The 17,500-nt window shown below is 45.5% G+C and overlaps 1 protein-coding gene across 1 annotated transcript in view; it reads right to left on the reverse strand.

Moving 5' to 3' along the window:
• Positions 1-17,500, reverse strand: part of LOC143285227 (sodium- and chloride-dependent GABA transporter 1-like) — a 39,484-nt gene that overhangs the window by 16,719 nt on the left and 5,265 nt on the right. The window contains exons 2-3 of the mRNA XM_076592479.1: positions 2,253-2,384; positions 536-747 (exon numbers count right to left, since the gene is read on the reverse strand). Coding sequence (XP_076448594.1) covers positions 536-747; positions 2,253-2,384 — 344 coding nt within the window. The remainder of the gene's footprint in view (positions 1-535; positions 748-2,252; positions 2,385-17,500) is intronic.

The raw sequence follows: 17,500 nt of genomic DNA on the forward strand, positions 1-17,500 counted from the left end.
TACTTGCTATATCTTAGACAGAATTTCAAAACCTTCGTGGGTATTAGAAAGACGAATACAAATAATTATTGTGTACATTGATTGTACGGATAAGGAGGAAGGTGGCAGAATGAATAAGACGCTCGTTATCAAGAGTCCGTGAGGGTTTGGGTTCGAATCCACAGATATATCGGGTGTCCCCAAAAAAGTGAACCGCTTTTTGACAAGTATTTTCTCAGTGATAGAGAAACCGATTTCATTGAAAATTTTCACACAGTAACCTTAGGATATCATCAACAAGTCTGCAAAATATCTAAAAGTTCGGACGCAAATTATGCGAGTATTGATACCCCAAGGATAAAAATACTTGTCAAAAAGCGGTTCACTTTTTGGGGGACAACTAATATACATATATGCATGCACTCAAGGCCTGACTAAGCGCGTTGAGTTATACCGCCTGCCAGGCATCTGCCTAACAGATATGCGTCGTAGCGCATTATGAGACGCAATGACGCCTCCTTGTGAATCTGACACTGATACCACAGCACTGACTGACCTCAAAGAACGACGACCCGTTCCGGCAGCGCAGGGGGAGCTTGTCCCTCTCGTACTCGGACAGGCAGGACTCGGTGTTCCACCAGTTGCCGCAGGAGGCCCAGGGCAGGACAGCGGTCAGCGAGTTGACCAGGTAAAAGACTGCCCAGGCCAGAACCACGATGTAGTACGTGTTGAGCCAGGCTGCCATGATCGTGGCTGCATAACCCACACCTTGCAGGAAGGAGGAGGAGGAGGAATTTCGTTTAATTTCCCGTCACACATATCGGTGATTGAAGACATTTTGTTAAAGTATTTATGAATACATTTTTGAGTATTATCGGTTAGAAGGGGTGGGAGATGTGAATGAATTGAGGGTTGGGGGGAAACTGGGCAAATGAGGGTGAAATGAGGGTGAAATTTGAAAAACAAATATCTAAATACAATTACAGAGCCCAGCATATTAATTCATTACTCAGTGACGACTCTTTGTCAAGGGGATGTCAGTTTATCAGTTCAGTTAACCCAAGTTCGATTAAGCCTATTTCATTGCTCAGTGCGGAGACAGCTATTTGTCAAGGGATGTTTTGGTCAGTTCGATTAACCCTTTCAGTGCCTAGCCTATCTGTCGAAGCAACACACTATTCTGTTACATACTTATTGTTTACATGGCTATCTAAATACAGCAAACTTTGGAGTGACACTTTGCATGTGGGAAGGAAACACGCGCACAAAGTATGAAGTCAAACAGTCAGAAGACATGCAGCTGGGAAAAGTTTTTTTTTTTTAAACCCAAACAAACAAACAAAACCAAAAAAAAAACCCAAGATATGGGGAAAATAGAGCCTGCCTCCACCCAGTCACTCGGCCGTCAGATCGTTATGTATGGCAGTCAGTTTCAGTTTCAGTTTCAGTAGCTCAAGGAGGCGTCACCGCGTTCGGACAAATCCATATACGCTACACCACATCTGCCAAGCAGATGCCTGACCAGCAGCGTAACCCAACGCGCTTTGTCAGGCCTTGAGAAAAAAAAAATAAAAAAAAAATAAAATAAAATAAAATAAAATAAATAACTAAATAGATAACTAAATAACTAAATAATAATAATATATTAAAAAAATAAATAAATAAAATAAAATAAATAACTAAATAGATAACTAAATAACTAAATAATAATAATATATTAAAAAAATAAATAAATGAAAATGAAATAAATAAACAGATAAATAAATAAATAAAATAGATAAATGGCAGTCAGTCATGTCTGACGGTGACCGCCAAAACAGCAGAGGAGGCATATGCTATCCTGGCTATCTGGGCCGGAATCTGATCATAGCGGAAACTGTCTTGCCCCAAGTTACAACCCCACTCTCTCGGACAGGATGGTTTTGGGGACAGTCGGCGTTTCGTGACAAAGCAAGACACAAACCAACCGATCCACCATCCAGTTGTACCAACCACCCACAGTTCCAGTCTACCAACACCCCACTGAGATTATATTTCGTTCCATAGCAACACACAACGCTTCGCTAACTTCCGTAAATAACGTCGCCTGTACATGCGCACTTCTCTTCTTCCTTTTGACCTGACAGCAACGGCTGGCGTTGTTAGGCCGATTCTCAGTGTCAGTGAACATTATCATTCAACACCAAAGTTGACTCCTGTCATACTTCTTCAACTTAGTACACCCATCCCCCGCCAACCATGACCCCAGCCCTGACCCTGACCCTGACCCTGACCTTTCCAGATGGGGGCGATCTTCCAGACCCCGAGGCCGCCCACGCTGAGCCACTGTCCCAAAGCCAGCTCCATGAAGTACATGGGGATCCCGGCCAGCAGGGCAGTCATGATGTAGGGCACCAAGAACGCTCCTGTCATCAGCATCATGATGTTAATGTTGGTGGTGATTGTGATGACGATGATGATGATGGTGATGGTGATGATGATGATGATGGTGATGATGATGATGATGATAGTGATGTTGATGATGATTATGATGATGGGGATGAGGAGGATGGTGGTGGTGGTGAAAGTGATGATGATGATGGTGATGATGATGGTGATGATGATGATGATGATGATGATGATGGTGGTGATGATGGTGGTGATGTTGATGATGATGATGGTGATGTTGATGATGATGGTGATGATGATGGTGATGGTGATGTTGATGATGATGATGATGATGATGATGATGATGATGATGATAATGATGGGGATGAGGAGGAGGATGGTGGTGGTGGTGGTGGTGGTGGGGATGATGATGATGGTGGTGGTGGTGAAAGTGATGATGATGATGATGGTGATGATGATGATGGTGATGATGATGATGATGATGATGATGATGGAATGAGGAGGAGGATGGTGGTGGTAGTGGTGGTGGTGGGATGATGATGATGGTGGTGGTGAAAGTGATGATGATGATGATGGTGATGGTGATGATGATGATGATTGTGACAGAGCGAGTTTCGAATGCCTGTGGCCAGAGGAAGAACGAAATTTTTGTTTGTACATTTCGAATACCTGTATGAATGTGAAAATGTTTTGCACGTGGTAAGTGTGGGTGAATCGTGAGCTGTGCATGTTCATGTGTGTGTGTGCGTATATGTATGTGCTGAAACGTCAGTCTGAATGCATCAGAGCTCGGGTGATGTGTGTCTGTGTGCCTTGAATGTTCCGAACATCAGGTGGGAAAATTTATTTAATTTATTCGAAATGTAACTAATGATTGAATAGTTTGTGAATATAGTAGTTTTTGCTGTTAGTTTTGAAATGTTTGCTTTTTGATAAATTAATACTTTTTGTGTATTTGTGTAATTTATAAGACGTAGTGATTCATGAATGAATATTGTATTGTTAATTGGAAAATTGTATGAATGCATGAGTGGTGTGAAAGGATAACAAATAAAATAAAATAAAATAAGGGAACATTGAGAATTAGCTAGAAGGAATAATTCAAATGGAGTGTGCCGAGCTAAGAACTGGAAAAAGTGTTGTCAGGGCTCCATGTGACTGGCCACGGAGTGGAGGGACCTTGAACTGGAATGTTCACTGAGGAGGTGCCCGAGTTTTCCCACGAGTGAGTGGGGTGGACACTACTGTGAGTAGGCTGCTGTCCGGCCTAGGACTGAGGCGATCCTGGGACTGGGTCATCAGGTTATGCAAAGAAAATTTAAATTGACTTGTGATAGTCAAGACATTTGTTCCTGTTTTTAAGATTAATTTTTTTTTCCAGGATGAAGAGAGAGTGAATGAAATGATGATACTGTTACCTCTAGGCCATCATTCCACAGGTCAAATCAAATCAAATCATGTTGGTCATTGCCCAGCCAATCGCAAAGGGCGCCATCTCAGGGCTGAGCACCCGACGTTCGTTCTTGAAGAGAGAGATTGGAATTGGAATGGTTTGACAATCAGGCCACAACCCGTAGTCAAACCGTGAATTGTACCCGTGTAAATGTGTAGACAACATTCACGAAGTAACAATTTCTTTTAATTTGAATGCCTTATATAAGAATACCGAAAAATTTATGTACGTCATTGATATTGCTTGACGACATTAACAAATTCGATTTGAACAGAGAGGGATGCTTGTAGTACTTAGAGAGAGAGAGAGAGAGAGAGAGAGAGAGAGAGAGAAAGTAAAAAAAGAAATAGTGTGAAAAGACCATTCCACCACCCATGTATGTTTCACTTCATGAAAAATTCTTGATCAAGTTTAAAAAAAACAACATCGATTTCCGTCAGGAACTGAAAAAGCGTGTCAAGGTCGTGATATAATTCCTCTGTCTCGGTCATCTGTCAGTGAGGCACGAAGATTCAATTTAGACAACAGAGGAAACTCGGCATCTTGTCTGTTGACGGGAGTTGCCAAGGTAACAGGAAATTGGCTTTTTCCCTTGATGCCGCTTTTGAATGAACCCCTCATGCATTCACTGTGTGTGTGTGTGTGTGTGTGTGTGTGTGTGTGTGTGTGTGTGTGTGTGTGTGTAGTGTGTGTGTGTGTGTGTGTGAGTGTGTGTGTTAGTGTGAGTGTGTGCGTATGTGTGTGTGTGTGTGTCTGAGTGTGTGTGTGTGTGTGTGTGTGTGTGTTAGTGTGTTAGTGTTAGTGTGTGTGTGTGTGTGTGTGTGTGTGTGTGTGTGTGTGTGTGTGTGTGTGATAACATCTCTGATGGGATTCGAACCCAGAACCCTTCCCAAGTTGTCAGTCCATGACACCAACCGCTTCTTCTCCGTCGCAGAGGGCAGTCACGGGGAAAAGCTTCTATCTGTCTTCCAGTCTGTTGACTGTAGAGACGAGGTGGGAAAACCCGTCAGAAGACAGGCTCTTTGCTTCGTTATTTTTACTATATAAAGAGCCGAAGAAAACAGCTGAATAAATTAAAAGGAAGAAAAGTCGAAAATGTCTAACCTCCCTTCTGTTGAGCCGGTGTAACGCCTGGATTAGACTCCTATCACTGTTTTGACTCGTGGGATTTTTTTTATTTTTTATTTTTTTCAAAACCATCACTTTTCCAATTTGATTTTCTTCAACTCTGGGACATCATGACAAATCTTGTGGAAGTCATTTAGGGGAAAAAATTTGAATGAATCCATCCCATATCCCCCAAAAGACTCAAAGGAACTAGTTAAGGGTCCGGTGGTATAGCACGTGAATAACTAACCATGGGATTAATTTTGGCTGACCCTGAATGCAACTCACTTTTTTTTCCTTTCTGTCCCGACATGTGCACCGTTCTGGTGGCATTACCCCCACGCCGATCATTCCCAGACCCCACCCCCACCCCCACTCCTCCATACACAGCCACATCCGGGTTCGTCTGTCGCAATCACAGTGCCGGCAGTCCACAGGGAACCATCAGTGGTAGGTCGCCAGGAGGCCACACGTCAGGAGGAGACCCTGCACTCTTGCTGAGCTACTTCGGTGGTGTTCAGTAGTGCCTGTTCTGATTTACCGTACTTAGGACACCACCTGCTAGGGCCCTACTGACGACAACGATAGCTTAGAGGACATGTACGGATTTACCGTACTTAGGACACCACCTGCTAAGCCACTACTGACGACAACGATAGCTTAGAAGACATGTGCGGCTAGTCAAGATCGACCCCCTCTGGTTGGAAATGACCCCCCCCCTCCCCCGCCCCCCTTTTCTACGGGTTTGATCAAGTCATCGAAGAAGGAAAGGGGGTCGTTCCGGTCTAACCTCTACTCACCCCCTCCCCTCTCTTCTCCCGCCGCCTCCTCTCCATTATAACTTAACTCATTCAGTCCCGAACCGAACCCGAGCAACGCCCTTATGTCAAAATTTGTTTCGTCAAAATGATATACACATTCCTGCATACGCAAAGACCTTCTTCTTCTTCTTCTGCGTTCGTGGGCTGCAACTCTCACGTTCACTCGTATGCACACGAGTGGGCTTTCACGTGTATGACCGTTTTTACCCCGCCATGTAGGCAGCCATACTCCGTTTTCGGGGGTGTGCGTGCTGGGTATGTTCTTGTTTCTATAACCCACCGAACGCTGACATGGATTACGGGATCTTTAACGTGTGTGTTTGATCTTCTGCTTGCATGTACACACGAAGGGAGTTCAGGCACTAGCAGGTCTGCACATATGTTGACCTGGGAGATCGTAAAAATCTCCAGGCGCCGTCACCGTGATTCGAACCCGGGACCCTCAGATTGACAGTCCAACGCTTTAACCACTTGGCTATTGCGCCCGTCATACGCAAAGACCGAAAACAAAGGGAACTAACTGCTGTAGTGTTTCTGGCTGTGTCCCCACGTAGAGGGGGGAAAAAACCGGTCGATGTCAGTTGTTGTTTTTTTCTGCATCAGTATTGGCAGGGGAAGATGCCCAGGCTGAAAACTCTCCAGGGTTGAAAGGGTTAAAGGAAGCAAACGGAGGGGTGTCTATACTGGCGAACTGTATTAATTCTAACCGGACCAAACTCACTTCCAGTGGGGTGCATTTCAAACTAGCATAGAATGACCCCAGCTATCCTTAACCAGGAGTCAAAAATCCAACTATAGAGGGAATGTGTTCTGACTAGTTTGAGTTTACGCCAAGGAGGTCATTCCAGACTAGTCTACAAACACACCGGGGTTCATCTGGGACTCGCCAGATTTGACTCCGTGGGGGGGTAAAATTCATTGGGGGGGGGGGTACAAATAGACTGCTACACCGAGCCAGATCCTCGCTGGAGTCAATTCACGACTTCTTTTCCGCAGAAAAACTCCGTGGTGTTGACCTAGGGGCGGGAGGGCGGGGGACGTGGGGGGCGTGGGGGTGTGTGGGTGTGTGTGTGTGGGGGGGGGTCATTCTGTGGGACATCACACCGGGTTTGTCAAGGAGGGCAGAGCCATGGAAGACAGGCCTTTCGTTCGTTCCAATATCTGTGGGCGTGAGATTCCACAAAACAACAACAACATTGAATTGTAATTTGAACGTGTGTCGCTCAACCGTTGAATGTTTGGTTTGGTCAGGGGAGAGGTGAGGATGAAGAGAGACACTGAACAGAGAAAGAAGGCGGGGTGGGCGGGGGGGGGGAGAGAATGTAAGAGAGAGAGAGAGAGAGAGGGAGGGACAGAGGGAGAGAGAGATACAGACAGATAGACAGAGACAGAGCGTGGGGGGGGGGGGGGAGAGAGGGAGGGAGACAATGCAAGAACGAGGGAGAGAGAGACAGAAAGAGAGATACAGACAGAGAGAGACAGAGATATAGGGAGAGACTGGTGGACAGAGTGAGAGAGCGAGAGAAAAAAAGAAAGAGAGAGAGAGAGGGAAAGGGAGAGAGAGGTGGAGGCAGACAGATAGACAGAGACAGAGACATAGGGAGAGACTGGTAGACAGAGTGAGAGAGTGAGAAAAAGGAAAGAGAGAGGGAGAAAAAAGAAAGAAAGAGAGAGACAGAGGTGGAGGCAGAGAGACAGTCAGACTGACAGACACAGGGAGAGAGAGAGAGAGAGAGGGAAGAAGAAGAAGAAAGAAAAAGATACAAAGAGAGAAAGACAAAAGAGACTAAAAGAGAGACAGAGAGAAAGAGTGAGTGAAAGACAGACAGACAGACATACAGAGACAGAGACAGACAGGCAGACAGAGAGACAGAGAGGGAGAGGGAGAAAGAAAAAGAGACAAAGAGAGAAGGACTAACAAAGAGACAAACAAAAAGACAGACAAGGAGTGAGTGAGAGAGAGAGGCAGACAGACAGACAGACAGACAGACAGACAGACAGACAGAACACACGTTCCTGATAAAAATGATCGCACTATGTTCTTGTAGCCCTGGTTTCCGTCCCGAAACAATTATCTGTCTTTCTGTCTGTATGTTTGCCATTCACATTGTATTTGTATTTGCATTTCTTTTTATCACACCAGATTTCTCTGTGTGAAATTCGGGCTGCTCTCCCCAGGGAGAGCGCGTCGCTACACTACAGCGCCACCCATTTTTTTTGTGTGTATTTGTTTTTCCTATCGCAGTGGATTTTTCTACAGAATTTTGCCAGGAGCAACCCTTTTGTTGCCGTGGGTTCTTTTACGTGCGCTAAGTGCATGCTGCACACGGGACCTCGGTTTATCGTCTCATCCGAATGACTAGCGTCCAAACCACCGCTCAAAGTCTAGTGGAGGGGAAGAAAATATTGGCTGCTGAGCCGTGATTTGAACCAGCGCGCTCAGATTCTCTCGCTCCCTAGGCGGACGCGTTACCTCTAGGCCATCACTCACATTCACTCAAGATAACACACACACGCGCGCGCGCGCACGCACACACACACACACACACATACACACACACACACACACACACACACACACACACACACACGCACGCACGCACGCACGCACACACACACGCACGCACACACAACTCACATATTTTGCGTCTCTCCCGGCTTTATCGTTTATTACTTTATTTGTTCTCTCTCTCTCTCTCTCTCTCTCTCTCTCTCTCTCTCTCTCTCTCTCTCTCTCTCTCTCTCATGTCACACCCCTTCAGTAAGGGGGCTTTAGAAATTATTTGAATAAACAATTCGTTCTCTCTCTCTCTCTCTCTCTCTCTCTCTCTCTCTCTCTCTCTCTCCCTGCAAATATGCACTCTAAAAGCGCCCAAGGCAGGTCAAAACACGTGTGGGTGGACCCCAAAGTTTTTGAGGTGCAGCAGCATCAGTCGCACGGATCATCCCACACCGAAACGCGCTCTCTGACAGTGCCACCTTTAATCCTGTGTTGTCTCACTCCATTCCGAGCACTGGTGTGGTTTGAGGTTGGGGGGGGGGAGGAGGGGGGGTGGGGGGGGCAGGAGGGGGGGGGGGGGGGAACACCCCAAAACCGAACACACAAGCAAACAAAATACACACACACACACTCTCTCTCTCTCTCTCGTAAAAGCTTTTTCTCCAGGCATTAAGAAATTTACCTTTCTATATTCCTTTTTCACCTCTTTCCCTCTCGGCTCTCTTCACCTCTCTTTCCTTCTTCTTCGTCTTCTTCTTCTTCTTTGTTCGTGGGCTACAACTCCCACGTTCTCTCATACGAACGATTCGGTTGTTTGTTTGTGTGTGTGTGTGTGTGTGTGTGTGTGTGTGTGTGTGTGTGTTTCGTGTACAACCGCCTTTACCTTCCATTGCATAAGTTTTACATTTGGGCCAACAGCAAAGTGAGAGCTGTATTATCAATGATTTCTCCAGTCAATGGGAAATCATTTCCAGCTTAGTCTTTTGTGAAGGACTATGACTCTCAAACTAGGAGGCAAAATTGCACTGGTTCTTAGTGCTGCAGCCTTGTGGGCTAGTTGGCCTTTGGGAACCATCCCAACGCCGACTGTCCTAAAACCCTCTTGGCCGAGAGAGTGGGGATGTAACTTGGGCAAAACACTCTCCACTATAATCAAATTCTAGCCCAAATAGTCGGAACAGCAATTGCCTCCTCTGCTGTTCTGATGGTCATAGTCAGACACGACTGACTATCATATGTGCTGGGTATGTTCTTTTTTTCCGTAAGCCAACAAACTCTGGCATTGATTACAGGATCTTGCTGTGTGTATTTCATCCTCTTCATGCATACCTCACATACCAAAGGGGTTCAGGCACTAGCAGGTGTGCACATATATCTGTTGACCTGAGAGATTGGAGAGAAACGGTCTCCACCCCCAGCATACTAAGCGCCGCAACCGTGATTCGAACTTAGGACCCTGGGATGAAAAGTCCAACGATTTAACCACTCGGCTGTGTGGGTGTGCACTTGGGATTCATGACGCACGGCATAAAGGCTAGAAGATAAAATAATGAAAAAATAAAAATAAACTCGAAAATGATTTGTCAGCTCCAAGCGTAGTTCACCTTCACCTTCACCTTCACCTTCACCTATCCCGTAGTCTTGTGGACCGTTGGGGCACCACAGGTGATCTGGCAACCAGCATCCTCCAATCCTCTCGGTTTTCTGGCCTCCTGATTGTATCGCTCAACCTCAAGCCCGTCCATTTTGTGATGTTGTCCTCCCATCTCTTCCTCTGTCTGCCTCTCCTTCTCCCTCCTTGCACTGTGCCCTGCAGGAATGTCTTGGCAAGCCCTGATGATCTCATGACATGGCCATACCATTTGAGCTTGCGTCTCTTGACCAAGGTCAACAGGTCTTCGTAGGGCCCAATGACTTGCCTGATTCTGTTTCGAACTTCTTCGTTCGTGATATGATCTTTGCAGGAGATGCCCAGGAGTTCAAGGACGAACAAATAATACGAGTTTCTTTGTGGCTGAATCAGATGAAGAGTTTCGCCACCTCCCTCCCTGGATTTCAAGGAAAGCAGTATCAGTACAGTATCAGTAGCACAAGGAGGCGTCACTTGCGTTCGGACAAATCCATATACGCTACACCACATCTGCCAAGCAGATGCCTGACCAGCAGCGTAACCCAACGCGCTTAGTCAGGCCTTGAGAGAAAAAAAATAAAAAAATAAAAATAAATAACAATAACAATAAATAAAATGAAATAAAATAAATAAAGTAAAAATAACAAAAATTTAAGAAAATAAAATAAAATAATTTAAAAAAGTAAAATAAAAAATAAATAGCAATACAAATAGAATAAAATAAAATAAAATAAAAATAGCAAAAATGTAATAAAAAAAAAAAGAATAAATAATAATAATAAAATAAATAAGTAAATAAAATAAATAGATTTTTGAAAAAAAAGAAAAAAAAAGTGTATTTAACCCGCAAATTGCTCTATTGAAATGTGTCCCTTTTGAAAAGTTCACGTGCACCACAGAAACAGCCAGCCACACTGAGTGTCCGAGAGTGGGGAAAGAGTTCAAATTAATGGCGAGGTCAATCCACTTAACTGAAAATCATGTCAGGAAAAAAAAGAGAGAGAGAGAGTGGGAAGAGAGCACACACACACACACACACACACACACACACACGCGCGCGCGCATGCACACACGCACACACAGAAAGAGAGGGAAAGAGAGACAGACAGACAGACAGAGACAGAGAGACAGAGTCATACAGAGACAGAGAGACAATCACAGTGAGAGACAGAGACAGAGAGACGGTCACAGTGAGAGACAGAGACAGAGAGACAGTCACAGGGTGATACAGACAGAGAGACAGTCACAGTGAGAGACAGAGACAGAGAGACAGAGACAGGGTGATACAGACAGAGAGACGGTCACAGTGAGAGACGGAGACAGAGAGACAGAGACAGGGTGATACAGACAGAGAGACAGTCACAGTGAGAGACAGAGAGACAGGGTGATACAGACAGAGAGACGGTCACAGTGAGAGACAGAGACAGGGTGATACAGACAGAGACAGGGTGATACAGAGAGACGGTCACAGTGAGAGACAGAGACAGGGTGATACAGACAGAGACAGGGTGATACAGACAGAGACAGGGTGATACAGACAGAGAGACGGTCACAGTGAGAGACAGAGAGACAGAGACAGAGTGATACAGACAGAGAGACGGTCACAGTGAGAGACAGAGACAGAGTGATACAGACAGAGAGACGGTCACAGTGAGAGACGGAGACAGAGTGATACAGACAGAGAGGCGGTCACAGTGAGAGACAGAGACAGAGTGATACAGACAGAGAGGCGGTCACAGTGAGAGACAGAGTGATACAGACAGAGAGGCGGTCACAGTGAGAGACAGAGTGATACAGACAGAGAGACGGTCACAGTGAGAGACAGAGTGATACAGACAGATTGGCGGTCACAAAGAGAGACGGAGACAGAGAAAGAGATCAACAGGACCCCACAATTCTTAACCCTCCGTCCCTGTTTTCAGTTCTTTCGCCATCAACGAAAATGAGATTTCGAGCAGAGAATAATCGTTTTGCCTTGCATTAATTAACCATTCAAAACATCTGTCACCTCTCGTTTGCACGGCTTCTTGTGGATCAATTCTAGCACATTTAAATATAGTAAAAAAAAAATTTTTTTTTAAATTGTTAAATTCTTAACAACCCCCCCCCCCCCCCCCCCCCCCCCCAAAAAAAAAGACCCAGAGAATTCTCCAAACTGTTGGATCGACTCGATCAATTGTTCCAGCACTGTTTCAATCCATCAATCCTTATTTGACTGTCAAATCCTCAGTCCATTATGAGAAATGGGGGATTGATTTAAGCACAGGATACGGTAATATTATTTAAATTCAAGACATGTTTTATGATTCCTCGCTATCTATAACGTTACTTGTTGGAGCCATATAAACCATTTCGTAGTATTATATTGTGTTGTTGTTTTTTGGGGTTTTTGGGGGGGCTTTGTTGTTTTGTTTTTTTTGTTTGTTTGTTTGTGTTTTTTTTGTTTTTTGTTGTTGTTGTTTTTTTGTTTGTTTTTGGGGGAGGTTTGTTGTTGTTTTTTGTCACAACAGATTTCTCTCTGTGAATTTCGGGCTGCTGTCTTCAGAGAGAGCGCGTCGTTACAGTGCAACGATTAAAAGCCCCCCTAAGGACTGATGACAAGCACGATGAAAGCTGAGGACCTGACCACAGGCACGATGAAAGCTAAGGACCTGACCACAGGCACGATGAAAGCTGAGGACCTGACCACAGGCACGATGAAAGCTGAGGACCTGACCACAGGCACGATGAAAGCTGAGGACCTGACCACAGGCACGATGAAAGCTAAGGACCTGACCACAGGCACGATGAAAGCTAAGGACCTGACCACAGGCACGATGAAAGCTGAGGACCTGACCACAGGCATGATGAAAGCTAAGGACCTGACCACAGGCACGATGAAAGCTAAGGGCCTGACCACAGGCACGATGAAAGCTAAGGGCCTGATCACAGGCACGATGAAAGCTAAGGACCTGATCACAGGCACGATGAAAGCTAAGGACCTGACCACAGGCACGATGAAAGCTAAGGACCTGATCACAGGCACGATGAAAGCTAAGGACCTGACCACAGGTACGATGAAAGCTCCCTAAGGACATGATCACAGGCAGGAGGAAAACTTAAGGAAGCGAATTTCTGTACTCTGTATCAGACAATAAAGTGATTGATTGATTGATTGATTGACCTGATCACTCTACATGCACTGTGAAAGCCCCCAAGGACCCGATTACAGTCACGATGAAAGCTAATGACCTGATCACAGGCAGGATGAAAGCTCCCTAAGGACCTGATCACAGGCACGATGAAAGCTTCTTAAGGACCTGCACTCCATAGGAATGATGAAAGACCCCTAAGGACCTGGTCACAGGCACGATGAAAACAAAGGACCTGATCACAGGCACGATGAAAGCTCCCAAAGGACCTGATAACTCGACAGGCAGGGTGAAAGCTAAGGACCTGGTCACAGGCACGATGAAAGCTTCTTAAGGACATGTACTCCATAGGAATGATGAAAGCTCCCTAAGGACCTGATCACAGGCACGACGAAAAGCTCCCTAAGGACCTGATTACAGGCACGGTGAAAGCTGAGGGCCTGATCACAAGCACAATAAAAAGCTCCCTAAGGACCTGATCACAAGCACAATAAAAAGCTCCCTAAGGACCTGATCACAAGCACAATAAAAAGCTCCCTAAGGACCTGATCACAAGCACAATATAAAGCTCCCTAAGGACCTGATCACAAGCACAATATAAAGCTCCCTAAGGACCTGATCACAAGCACAATAAAAAGCTCCCTAAGGACCTGATCACAAGCACAATATAAAGCTCCCTAAGGACCTGATCACAAGCACAATATAAAGCTCCCTAAGGACCTGATCACAAGCACAATAAAAAGCTCCCTAAGGACCTGATCACAAGCACAATATAAAGCTCCCTAAGGACCTGATCACAAGCACAATATAAAGCTCCCTAAGGACCTGATCACAAGCACAATAAAAAGCTCCCTAAGGACCTGATCACAAGCACAATATAAAGCTCCCTAAGGACCTGATCACAAGCACAATAAAAAGCTCCCTAAGGACCTGATCACAAGCACAATATAAAGCTCCCTAAGGACCTGATCACAAGCACAATAAAAAGCTCCCTAAGGACCTGATCACAAGCACAATAAAAAGCTCCCTAAGGACCTGATCACAAGCACAATAAAAAGCTCCCTAAGGACCTGATCACAAGCACAATAAAAAGCTCCCTAAGGACCTGATCACAAGCACAATAAAAAGCTCCCTAAGGACCTGATCACAAGCACAATAAAAAGCTCCCTAAGGACCTGATCACAAGCACAATAAAAAGCTCCCTAAGGACCTGATCACAAGCACAATAAAAAGCTCCCTAAGGACCTGATCACAAGCACAATAAAAAGCTCCCTAAGGACCTGATCACAAGCACAATAAAAAGCTCCCTAAGGACGGATCGCCTTTCGGCCCACAGGCAGGGGGGTGGTGGGGGGAGACGTTTGTGGGTCATCGGGGTGGACCACATGGCGGGAACGTTTTGCCCTTTGAGTCCCCCCTAGCCCCCCCCTCCCCTAGCCCCCCCCCCCCCCCCCCCCCACTCCCTCATCCCCCCTCCCACCCCCTCTCCCACCCCAAATCTGTGGATCATGGCTCTGGTGGGGACGCCGATTCCTCACTGTCGCACACAGCTGCAATTTTGCCGTGAAGGTTTCGAGCGGTGGCATTTGATTGGGAAAGCGCTCTTTCTGCCATGGGACGATTTAACTGGGGCACCACTCTGTGACCTTTCACCGCTTATATCATAGGGGCTACTTCCGCACAGAGGCCAGGCCATCTTCTGCACGACGCTGAAAAAAAGAGCGGGTGGGGGCGTAGGGGGGATGGGGAGGCCCGGTTATCGTTGTTTGTGTTTGAGGCATGAATGGTGAGCTGCCCACCCTCCCCGATGCCCTCCTTCGTGACCCTCACCCTCCACCACCCCTGGGAAGCACAATGAGAATGAAACCTCCAACCTCTTTCTAACCTATCCTCTCTCTCTCTCTCTCGATCTGTGTCAGTACGGTATATTCCACCAATGATATGTTGTAGATATCCCAGTCAGTTTCGCTTAAGCTCGCTTCTGGTATCTGAAAGAAGAAAGCGTCGTAAGGAATTTTGTCAATGTATCTGTACAACGCATCAGGCCTACATTTCCGATCTGTCGCTACTTCATCATTTTCTGCAAATACTGCGCGAATCTGTATATCTTAAACCCTTCATGAGGGGCAATCGCCTTCATATGAATAAAATATCCACATCCGCACCTCTGTCTGTCTGTCTGTCTGTCTGTCTGTCTCTCTGTTTGGATGATGACGGCGACGGGCGCAATAGCCGAGTGGTTAAAGCGTTGGACTTTCAATCTGAGGGTCCCGGGTTCGAATCACGGTGACGGCGCCTGGTGGGTAAAGGGTGGAGATTTTTACGATCTCCCAGGTCAACATATGTCCAGACCTGCCAGTGCCTGAACCCCCTTCGTGTGTATATGCAAGCAGAAGATCAAATACGCACGTTAAAGATCCTGTAATCCATGTCAGCGTTTGGTGGGTTATGGAAACAAGAACATTCCCAGCATGCACACTCCCGAAAGCGGAGTATGGCTGCCTATATGGCGGGGTCAAAACGGTCATACACGTAAAAGCCCACTCGTGTGCATAGGAGTGAACGTGGGAGCTGCAGCCCACGAACGCAGAAGAAGAAGAAGAGGATGATGACGGAGTTGTACTTTATCTTTCATAGTACCTACATTGGGGCTTTATCAGTTAAGAGAAACAGTATTGTTCTAAGTTTTGTAGTTTTGGTCACAGGAGCAGTTGAATAGTTACGATGTCATCTGCATAATGATTTTAGTCAAACCCCTCATACATGTGAAACTATGGCCTTGGATGAAAACCCCCCCATCTGTTTCTCTGCTTATAAAGCACTAAAAAAAATGTATATCATGTTACATAACGTACACTAGTATGAATGGCCGATTTCATCATTCTACTAATGTAGCCCCCTTTAAGGGGCTATGGCCCATCTAAATAATAATCTCAGCCTCTGTCTGTCTGTCTGTCTGTCTGTCAATCTGTCTGTCTGAATGTCTCTCTCTCTCTCTCTCTCTCTCTCTCTCTCTCTCTTCCACCGCCGGATTTCCTTTCATGCCCCTTTTCGACTTCTTCCTCAGTGGATGGGCTGACGCAGCCCCAGGAAGTGGTAATGTTATTTTCCTTTAACTAAGCAGAACAAAGTCAACAGAAATAGAAAAGAAAAAACAAACAAGCAAAATTATTTTGTCAATCTGCGGCGCTTTTTTCTCTTTTTCTTTCTTTTTTTTTCGCGCTTTTCTTGTGGCCCTCTCTGTCTTTCTTCCTTTTCTTTCTTTTCTTACAATTACCTTTTCTCTAAAAGAAATTCCCTCTATCCTTTCTGTTCATTCATTCTTTATGATGATCATCATTATCATGATTATTATCATCATCAATTTACCTTTTTGTGTTCGTTGTAGACCAATTTAAACACGTTTTCAGTCTATAAAAACGATTTGTTGTTTTAAAAATTGCGTGATTTATCTTATTTATCCACGAACAAATGATAATAATGATAATGATAATGATAACGGAGAAGAAGAAAGGGAACAGAGTATAAACAACCACATTATTGACACACCAAGAACGCCATACGCCCATGAAAGCATAATCAAAAGTTGTTAGACACAGATTATTGACACACATAGAACACCATACTGTCCTTTTTCTCCCCACCCACCCCCACCCCCAACTCTCGATCATTTGCTCTAAAATTGACGTGAACTCTGTTCTTTCGCAGCGTGAGATACTGAGGAACAGTTAATCGCTGCTCCTGCCGTAGCTCGGAGCCGTATTGTAATGGCTGAGGTATGTTCAACTGGAAACAACGTTCACAGTGTTAGTCTAACCCGGGGCTAGGCTGCGATCTTACCAGAGCTTAGTTTGCTTAGCATTCAGATTTGTCCTGAATCTAATGATTATTCTTCTTTTCCGTTACACGACCAACATCGACTTGCCCATGACTCTGTCGTGGTTCATGCATGCTGGGTATTTTCGTGAACAACCCACCGAACACTGACATGGGTTACAGGATCTTTAACGTGCGTAATTGATCTTCTGCGTGCGTATACACACGAAGGGGGTTCAGGAACTAGCAGGTCTGCATATAATTATGTTGACCTGGGAGATAGGAAAAATCTCCACCCTTTACCCACCAGGCGCCGTTACCGTGATTCGAACCCGAGCCCCTCAGATTGAAAGTCCAACGCTTAAACCACTCGGCTATTGCGCCCGGGATTTACCGTAGACTTAGGACAATTCTTTTTAAAGCTTAGAAGACTTAGTGCTGCTAAAGTCACCCATGCAGCCATTTTCAGTTTGTTTCTCAAGGTGTTCGGACAAATCCATATACGCTACATTACAGGCAGATGCCTGACCAACAGCATGACCCAACACACTTAGTCCGACCTTCTGTATCTGTATCTGTTGGGTACATCGCTGTCGCCAAGGTTATGGCATTATCGCGACGGGTGGGGGGTGTGCGCAGCTTGGCAGGTTCACTGTTGAGATGTTAGAAGTTTTT

The sequence above is a fragment of the Babylonia areolata genome, chromosome 8, assembly GCF_041734735.1.
Source record: "Babylonia areolata isolate BAREFJ2019XMU chromosome 8, ASM4173473v1, whole genome shotgun sequence".
NCBI lineage: Eukaryota > Metazoa > Mollusca > Gastropoda > Neogastropoda > Buccinidae > Babylonia > Babylonia areolata.